The 10,216-nt window shown below is 40.2% G+C and overlaps 1 protein-coding gene across 1 annotated transcript; it reads left to right on the forward strand.

The window, feature by feature from the left end:
• Nucleotides 1–214: 214 nt before the first annotated feature.
• Nucleotides 215–10,216, forward strand: MAGOH (mago homolog, exon junction complex subunit). The gene is made up of 5 exons (XM_033915208.1): nucleotides 215–411; nucleotides 3,752–3,810; nucleotides 7,127–7,237; nucleotides 9,294–9,376; nucleotides 9,998–10,216. Exons 1-5 carry the CDS (start codon nucleotides 324–326, stop codon nucleotides 10,095–10,097), a joined length of 441 nt encoding a protein of 146 aa, XP_033771099.1. The 5' UTR covers nucleotides 215–323; the 3' UTR covers nucleotides 10,098–10,216.

Here is a 10,216-nt window from a genome sequence, read left to right on the forward strand (position 1 = left end):
CATTAGCCTCAGATAATAATAATTTTATTCTTATACAGAGAGATAAGATAAGGCGGCCAGAAATGATTAATAATCATGCAAACCTAGACAGCAAATGAACCCCCCCCCCCCCAATCCCAGAAAAGGAGCCCCGAGCACGTGGTCCGAGCGAAGCGCGGCGCTTCCACGCTGACGTTTCTCGACGTCGCCGCCGCCCTCCGACGCATTTCTGGCGCGCCGACGGAGGCGCCTGGGAGCGGCGTCGCCCCCCCGGTGACGTCAATTCCGTGCGTCCGCGACAGGTCGCGGCGGCAGCGGGGCTCGGTGCTTGGCAGACCGCGGTCATGGGCAGCGATTTCTACCTGCGCTACTACGTCGGGCACAAGGGCAAATTCGGACACGAGTTCTTGGAGTTCGAGTTCCGGCCGGACGGTGAGTGAGCGCGCGACGAGTTCTGCTCCCCGTTGCCGGAAGGGGGGGAGGGGGGAAGGGATAGCTAAATCTCACCGTTCCAAGAACGCCCAGCGCTTAAATACGTGACTTCAAGGGGAATGTTTACCACCCGAGGAAAAGCCTTAGTTAGGGTACGGGGACCTTAAACGTGCTCCTCGCAACCCCCTGAGCACGTTTTACACATACAAGACCTCGTTCCTTTTTCGAAACCAGCCACCGGAATGCTCATTTGATCCTCAGATGCACCACTCCACTTGCTATGGAAAGGAAAACCTCACTCCTTCCTCTTGATTTTTCTTTGTATTTGATTATTCTTCTTTCTTCCTCTTGATTTTAGATTTTATCACATACAAGTTGTACTGGATGCGGGTTGATTAATTATCATGCTATTTGATCCTGGTTGGAGAGATATTTATGTACACGCATGACCTGATGGGGTTCTTTTTTTTTTTTTGCTTTCTGATGTTGCTACTTTGAAAGTTTTGTAAAATTTACTTAAAAAAATTAATAAAAAATGCATTTAAAACAAAAACTATTTCATTACGTTAAGCTTGATGTGCAAAATCTTCCCTGGATCAACTTATATTTTTTTATTCAATCTTTCAATAATAGTTTTAAAAACTAATGTTAATAAGTTATATGTATATAATTTATTTCTTAATCATAAAGACTTAGGGCTCTTTTTACTAAGCTGCAATAGCGTTTTTAGCGCACGCAGCATTTTAGCGCGTGCTAAACCCGCGCTACGCAGCTTTGTTAAAGGAGCCCTAAGCTTTAGTTTTGTGTTCACTGTTAGGGGCTGCTTTCGCCGACATGTTTCATGACCAACGCTAATAGTTTGAACATGGAGTGGTGCATCTGAGGATCAAATTAGCATTCAGGTGGCTGGTTTCTGAAAAGGAACGCGCTCTAGTGGAGGTCTTGTATGTAAAACGTGCTCAGGGGGGGTTTCTCTGCCTGTGAGGAACACATTTAAGGTCCCCGTACCCTAACTAAGGATTTTCCTCGGGTGGCAAACATTCCCCTTTAAGTCACGTATTTAAGCGCTGGGCGTTCTTGGAACAGTGTGACTTAGGCATGAATGAATGCTTATGTAAAGTCTTTTGGGGAAAAAAAAGTGCAGTATTATTGATTGCACGTTTTACATATGGCACATTTTCTGTAGAACCTTTTCTTCTTCGGTCGAACAATATTAATGCAATTGTCTCAGTTAAAGTTCTTAATAAAGTAAAGCATAGAATGTGTCCAAAGCAGTCGGTCCAGTCAACCCCCCCCCCCCCATAAATCCTTCAAATCGGTACAAAAGAGTTGAAGGGAGTGCTGAAAAGTTCTCAGCTCAACCAAGAAGGGAATGATGTGGAGCCAGGAAACTTACAAGTTATTCCACATTTTCACCCCTACGTTCAACACACTTAGCATACAATGTATGAAGTTTCTGTAACCCTTCCAAAAAATACTCTGGTCATTGAAGTACTGCTCCTCTGCTGCAGTCACTCTCCAAATCGCTCAAAAATTGTAGCCCTTTCAAACTTTTTTTAAGGTTTGGAAACAGAAAATAGTCAGTTGGAGCAAGATCTGGTGAGTAGGGTGGGTAGTCTGTGCACTAAAACCCCAACTTTGTCAAAACATCCATCATTTTGTCAGCCTTGTGAGCAGGCGTGTTGTCTTGCAAAAAGAGAACTCCATTCCACAGCTTCCCTCTCCTTTTTTATTTCAATGCCTCCTTTAATTGGCACAGCAGGTTACAGTAGTATTCTGTATTAACTGTTTGTGTCCACTCAATGTTGTTTCTCATCAGCATTCAGACATTTTGGCATCCATTTGGCTGACTGCTTCTGCAAACCTAGCTGCTTGTGAATTATATATCCAACATTCCCTGAATATCTGCAGTGTCTCAGCAATTGTTTTAGCTGATATTTGCCAATCTGTCAAAATCAGGTCATGGACATGGTCAACAATTTCAGGACAACGTTTGAGGCCTCCCAGACCTTGCTGCATCTTCAATCTCAAAATCTCCATGCTGAAAGTTTGCACACCACTTCTCTGTGGAATATGATGGGCATTTGTTACTCAATGTTTGCATCATACATTCATGGATTTCCTTTGGAGTCTTCTTCTGTAGGAATAGAATCTTCATGACAGCTCGGAGTTTCACACTTGAAAATTTCACACTTTTCATTGACGTGGTTTATTCAATGATCTAAAACCATGTAAAAAAACCCATAGTATTACGATTCTGCAAAATAAAATAACACTCTTTTCAGCTACAGTAGCAAAATAATGCTCACAATTTAGAAAGTTGATTGGGCTGGGAACTTTTCAGCACCCCCCTTGTAAATATTTATCAACTTATCTGTCTCCGTTTTGTCTGGCCACTGTCAGCAGGTAGGATGAGCAAGATGCAGACAGATGAGTTGTTAAAGATTTACTCTTTTAAGAAACTATTTTTAGTAGTCAAATCCAGATTCAAAGCCCACTTCTTTAAAAATACTCTCATTTCCAAGCTCCAACCCACCTTCTAAGCACCAGTATCTGTCTTGTCTTGTTCTGTCTAATTCCTCCACCTGAGCACTGTGCATTGATGCACCTTCTTGTCCAGTTTGTCTGTCTTGACCAGATTGTAAGCTCTTTCAAGCAGGGATTCTCTTCCATGTTTGTACGCCTGGTAGCGCACTATAGAAATAAATAGTAGTAACTTTGCAGTACTATTTCTTGATGATGATAAATGCTACTTTTGGTTGATTAGCTTCATAGTTGTAAATAAAGTAAACATAGCATTTCACATATTCATTTTACAGGTAGATTTTTTTTTTCTATTCAAGTTCTAATATATAGAATAGAAAGAAAAATTGCCTGTTTCTTTCAAGATAAAAAATATCAAACTTCAGGAGACTTCAAATTTAACTTACAGATTTCTGCTAAAATCTCCATCTTGAAACTGACTGATTTTAGCAGCATTGTGTTCTTAGTGGTTACGTGCCGAGCTCCACTTCCGTGGAGAGGATGCAGTATATAAACTTAAAGTTTAGTTTAGCCCGGGTTCAAATCATTCTTCCACTGATGCTGCATGTGACCTTTTGAGCAAATTGCTTAACTCTCCATTACAACTTCAAATCTGAATGGAACTTGCCTTAAGCTTAAACTAGGAAAGGTTTCCCAATTACCGGTAAATCTAAAATCCAAATCTACTCGATTTTCAGTCATGTCTTTTAAAGCATCTTGAGCTTCAGAGGCTCTCAGAAAGTATGAATTGGAACAGTTTTTATGTATCATTGGTATTTTGATGATGTGATTTTTCAAACATTACTGTTTTTGACAGGAAAATTGAGATACGCTAACAATAGCAATTACAAGAACGATGTCATGATCAGAAAAGAGGTAACTAATTTTTTTGTGCATTGATTCTAAGCTAGCTGAACTTGAGAGATCCCTTTAGATGTGCATTTTGTGTTTATTTATTTATGCACATAAAGCAAATGCAGGTAAATAAAAACAAAATAGATTTGAATATCTGCATACTAATGTTTCTGGCCTGTTTTGCTTTCTTATTTGATTTCATTCTATTTACTGTTTTTACTAATATATTTTGAGATCCTTACTAATATGCTTTATGCACTTTAATATATGAATTAGTGCATGTTAACTGCTTTTGCACAAATGCATCAATTGGTTTTGCATTATTTTAGTGGTTAGTACGCACTAATTCATGTTTTAAAGGCATTTTGTGTTGGGTGATAACTAGGCAGAGAATGTGCATGGAGAATATGTTGCAATTAATACGTTTTTACTAACAAACCCACCAAAAGAAAGATGACTAGCAGTATTTATCAAAAAAATCTTTCAATGCAAAAAGAGAAGAGAAATACTTTCTCATATACAACACTTTACTTCAATATAAAAATGAATCAAATAACTCTACGCAGAAATCCCTGTACAAGAAAGTTAATTTTCATTTACCCAAATGGGTAACTTGCTGTGAAACATCATTGGATTTCACGGTACACTATGGGGGTCTTTTAACTAAGGCACGCGCTAATATTTAACGCACGCTAAAACGGCGAGCGCGCCTTAGTAAAAGGACCCCTAAGTATGCAAAATCAAACGTGATTGAGAGAGTGATTTTTGAATTTTCACACAATCTCTTATCAAACATCCAGATAGTATATGTCTAAGCAATAATGTTTGAATGTACTTTATACTTGATTTCCAAAAAGTTGGTCATGAAATATACTTAGCTTTGAATCCGCCCAGGTCAAGCGTGCTATGCAGAAATTGCCAACAATAATATTCCTATGCAGAACAGCATTACAGCACATGCACACATACTGATACAATTTGATTTCAGTGCAAAATATAGCTGCTGTCCATGTGCACTCTCCCATGCTGCCAAACATTTCCCACATGCAGTGTATTTGCATTCTCCTTGGTTAATGCCTTAGGGAGCAAAATTGCTTTTAAATTTGTGTTAGACAACTGGGCCACTGAACTTTTAGCTCAGATCTCTACTCTTCCTTTACACTTAAAAATGGAAAAAACTTACAAAAATTTGAAAGCAATTTAAAGTGCATTCTTTTTAAAGATGCTTTTAACTGATCAACTGTGCTTTAGTAATTAACTTAATCTTGTTTCTTACATTTATTTTCCCAATTCCCCCTCTTCCTATTCGTGTCCAGGGGCTTTTCGGTCCTTTTTACCTAGTACGTATTTGTTGTCAGTCATGTAGTTTTTTATTATTATTCAATTAATAATAGATGTGTCATCACAGTAATGTAAGTTTTATTTGTTAAATTTTTGTTTAAATGTTAATTTTAAATTTTGTACAACGCTTTGTAGTTTCGAAAAAGCGTTCAATCAAAAACCTGAATAAACATAAACAATGCACATCAGACCCATTGTCTAACACAAATGTAAAATACATTTTGCTCCCTAAGGCATTAACCAAGGAGAATGCAAATACACTGCATGTGGAAAATGTTTGGAAACATGGGAGAGTACACATGGACAGCAGCTATATTTTCCACTGAAATCAAATTGTATCAGTATGTGTGCATGTGCTGTAATTCTGTTCTGTATAGAAATATCATTGTTTGGACTTGGACGTTGCAGGCAGATATAGATATGCACATGTAAGGAATGCCATCCTTTATACAAAAGTGCAATCCAATGGTTTACGTTTCATAGCCCTTCAGCTGTGTGGTGGTGCTTTTTTTTCCCTAAGGTAAAGGGTCATGGAATTGATATACTGTCTTTCTGTGATTTGTATATTCTACGCAGCTGCTTTCTCTGTCCCTAGTGGTATCTGGGGGGTAAATGGAGTAATTTTGCCCAGGGTCACAAAGAATTGCAGTGGCAATTGAGCCCAGTTCCCAGCCCACTGTGCTAACCTTAAGCTACTTCTCCACTCTTATTTTTTCATGAACGTACTTCATCAAATTAAGCACAAGTTGTGGTTTCTTCATACTCACAGAAGGAAGAAGAAATAAACCTGAATTTTTCATTAAAACTGTCATAGACGAGTGAGCCAAGTTTTTCACTTGTCCTGAGACCTTGTGTTGAAGCCCTTGCACTAGAAAACTATGGGGTCGTTTTATTAAGGCTTGCTAAATGCTAAGGCATCCATTATATTCTGTGGGTGCCGTAGCATTTAGCACGCACTAAATCGGTTAGTGCACCTTAATAAAAGGACCCCTGTGTGCTTAGCTTTCAAGTCTTTTGCACATTTATTTGCATCTATGTTTCATAACCGATACCTTCATTATCATGGGGTTTAAATGATCCCTGCACTGATGCAACCTTTTAACATACATATAGAGTGATGTTTTCTGTTCTTGGGCTAATCTTTCCATCAAACCTGCAACAGGTATTTGTAAACACCTTAGACCTAAAAATCCCACTTCTGCTTGCTTAGAGCTGGTTAGCTGCTGAAACTGGAGCGGCACCTACTGCAGTAACAAACAGCTTGTTAAATGCAATTTTATGAATGGTAGATTGAGCAGAGAGAGAGCAGCATTAGAGAATGACACAGTGACAAAATTCATCACCGTTCCCGTCCCCGTGGATAACCGCGGGAAATAATCCCATGTCATTTTTAGTGTCTATTTCAACCTCAGTCCTTCTACACCAGCATTCTTCAAAGCAAAGCTTGCGGTTCAGTGGTTGTGGCCATTCATACTCTGATTCTTATGTGAGCCAAGGATAATGAAGCCATTGTGACATCACTGATGTGATTGGCTCTTAGGCACTTTTGGAATGAGGGATTATGACATCACAATATCTGCTCTGGATACCAGAGACTGTCATTCTGTAGTGTCTGTTTCAACCTCGGTCCTTCTACACCAGCATTCTTCAAAGCAAAGCTTGCGGGTCAGTGGTTGTGGCCATTCATACTCTGATTCTTCCCTCTCTCCTTAAAGAATGACATGAAGATGGTTTCCCGCGGTTATCCGCGGGGATGGGAACGGTGATGAATTTTGTCACCGTGTCATTCTCTAAGCAGCATCTCATTCCAAATATCTATCTTAGCAGCAGCTGAGAATGAGATTTGTATCGCAATACTTTGTCCAGTTTCTTAGGCTTTTCATAGAGCTTTATTTTTTCATCGTTTCTTGTGCATTTCTGATCTATTTTTCTCTCAAAGTCTTGCAGTCTCACTCTTTTTTTTTTTTGTATGTTATCCATTGTCGTATTTTTCTAGGCATATGTGCATAAAAGTGTCATGGAAGAATTGAAGAGAATAATAGATGACAGTGAAATAACAAAAGAAGACGATGCCTTGTGGCCTCCCCCAGACAGAGTAGGCCGGCAGGTGAGCGATGGGCGCTTTCTCTCCAAAATGGTTGTTCTAGGACTTTGTTTAAAAATGTTATGCTTTTAATTTGATTTAGCATCACGGATCTTTATGGTCAACTGATAAATAACCTGAAGCCATGAGGCTGCGTCCTGATGGGCATCGTTAAGAAGGAAATAAAAATGTACTATATGGTGAATGCTACACTTAGCTCATGGGTACAAATACAGAATTCGTACTTGGGTTACTGATCAGAGTTTGTGACATAGAAGATGTGTTTGAAATATGCAATACCTTGTGCTGTGAGATTTTAGAGGAGGAAGGGTGTTTACCTCTAATAATTTCTCTGCTGTTATGAAGATTTGATTTATTTATTCAATTTTCTATAGTGTTTTGCCAGGGAAGCTCAGAACGGTTTACATGAATTTATTCAGGTACTCAAGCATTTTTCCCTGTCTGTCCCGACAGGCTCACAATCTATCTAATGTACCTGGGGCAATGGGGGGATTAAGTGACTTGCCCAGGGTCCCAGAGGGCAGCATGGGTTTGAGCCCACAACCTCAGGGTGCTGAGGCTGTAGCTTTAACCACTGCACCACACACTACAGCTAGTTGATTCCCGGCACTGCTTAAAGGGGCTTCTCTTAGTTGTCCCCCCCCCCTCCCAAAAAGTGCCCCATATCTCATGCCCCTCCCCAGTTTGGAAGCTCTTTTCAATATCATTTCTCCCATCTAGAAATACCCCACAATGTGCAGTGCACCTCTCCGGTAACCCCCCTGCAATGTTCCCTTGTCTTTATTGGGGTCCAGACAGGAGCGATCCCAGTTGGCAGCATCAGATAGTCTGAAACGGAGCCTTGCCTTTGATAATATTTCCAGAGTTTTTAATATTGTAGGAGGAGGAGTCTACATCTGTAAGTTCGAGCTGGAGTTTTTGGATGCGCTTTATCAATCAGGACGCATTGAAGCTTAGGTTTAAACGTTTTGGCAAAATAGTTTGTGAAAAGGTCAGTGGATCATATCGCTTGGGTAGACCAAGTATTCTGAGATTATTCATCGTGATTTATTGTTTAAGTCTTCAAGATTTCTTTCTCAAGATGGAACTTCTTTTTATACTGGCATTGGAGTGTCTGTGTTTGATCTGCATTCCATGCCATTCTACTTTCCAGAATTTATTTTCATTTTTGTGCTTTTCATACCGTCAAGCTCCGCTTTAATTTTGGTAAGCACTTTGCGCTTATTTAAGCAGGTCCTTGCTTTGTAGTATTTCGCTCATTAGAGACCGCAATATAGACTAACACCGGCAATTTGGTTGGACATGGTGGATCACATTTTGTAGAACAAAGGAAAGTGAACGGAAACCCCAAGTAAAGTCCAATAGAAAGAGCAGAAGTGGGGAGTGGGATAGAACATGTCAACCTTGAGACAAACAATCCTTTATTTCTATAAACTCAAAATCAATTACATGTGGAAACACATGAATAAAAAGTCCTCTAGACGTAATGTGAAAGGATCCAGTTGATGACCCATCGCATTTTGTAAAGTCAGATTTTATTGGTTCAGCTCCAGTTGTGTTCTAAAAGGGTTTATGTTCTAATGCAGTCAAAGAATTGAAGTAGAAAAGAGTTATGAAAAAGTTTCCTGGGAGCTGGCTATTCAGGCAGCCATTCGAGAAGAGAGCCTCTAGCGGACAGCACACCACAAGGGACATCATGTCTGTGGCAGATGGATGCCTTTGTGCCCCTCAAAAAGAAATGTTAAATGTTCATTGCAACTGATTTTTTAGTAGTAAACTAGGGGCTAGATGCACTAACGATCGTTGCCAAAGTGGTTTAGCAACTGCGTAATTGCCAACCTGATGCACTAAAAGGGTTCAGTGCATGGTTTTTCTGATAAAACCAGGCATCCGATCGATGCCCTAAACTTGCCTGCCAGAATCGGAAAAGCCAACAGATCTAGCATGTTGGTCTGCCAACAGCAACTCACACAGTCTTAACAACCGTGTTTTGTGCATCTGGCCCTTGGTTTGCTGTTTTGGCTGATGATACACCTTCCTCAAATATTTTTTCTTCCAGGAGCTGGAGATTGTTATTGGTGACGAGCACATTTCATTCACGACGTCAAAAATCGGTTCCCTGATTGATGTAAATCAGTCCAAGTAAGTCGTCCTTGTGAGTAGTGCAGGCTCATGCTTATGGGGCCTGAGAGGAGATGGGCAGAGTAACCACCTCACAAGGGATGATGTGCTGACCAGAGAGCCACCCTGCTAGACAGTTGGCCAGCCGGGGGACTTGTGATTCTTAGGGAAGAAAATTTTTTTTTAAACTGCAGGTTTTCCAAAACCAAATCCATGCTGCTTGTTTGGATGTATTTTTCTTTTTGATTTTGGCCCTGAATATTGGGCCTTCTGTCTTTTTAGTTTTTAAACACTCTTGTAATGTAGAACATAAGAAGTGCCTATGCTGGGTCAGACCAAAGTTCCATCGTGCCCAGCAGTCCGCTCGCGCGGCGGCCCAACAGGTCCAGGACCTGTGTAGTAATCCTCTATCTATACCCCTCTATCCCCTTTTCCTTCAGAAAATTGTCCAATCCCTTCTTGAACCCTATCACGCCCTCTGGAAGCTCGTTTAAGTAGTTTCACTGGAACATACATCCACATATTGGAGGTCTTTCCTCCTCAATATTGACATATAGACAAGCGTTTTAAAATCATCTTTGATTTCAGAGCCAGCTATGTTTCTTCTGTGCTGATTTTGATTTTTGTGTGTGTTTTTTCCAGGGATCCCGAAGGCTTGCGAGTGTTTTATTATCTGGTGCAAGATCTCAAGTGTCTCGTCTTCAGTCTCATTGGTTTACACTTCAAAATTAAACCAATCTAAAACTGTTAGTTTTGTGTGTATAATTTTATGGGGTGGGGGGTGGAGGCTGGTTTCCATTCCTTGTTTATACAGGATCAAGAGCTTTGTGTATGCTTAGAGAAACTGTTGGTTTTTTGTTT

This window comes from Geotrypetes seraphini, chromosome 12 (genome assembly GCF_902459505.1).
Source record: "Geotrypetes seraphini chromosome 12, aGeoSer1.1, whole genome shotgun sequence".
NCBI classification, from domain to species: domain Eukaryota; kingdom Metazoa; phylum Chordata; class Amphibia; order Gymnophiona; family Dermophiidae; genus Geotrypetes; species Geotrypetes seraphini.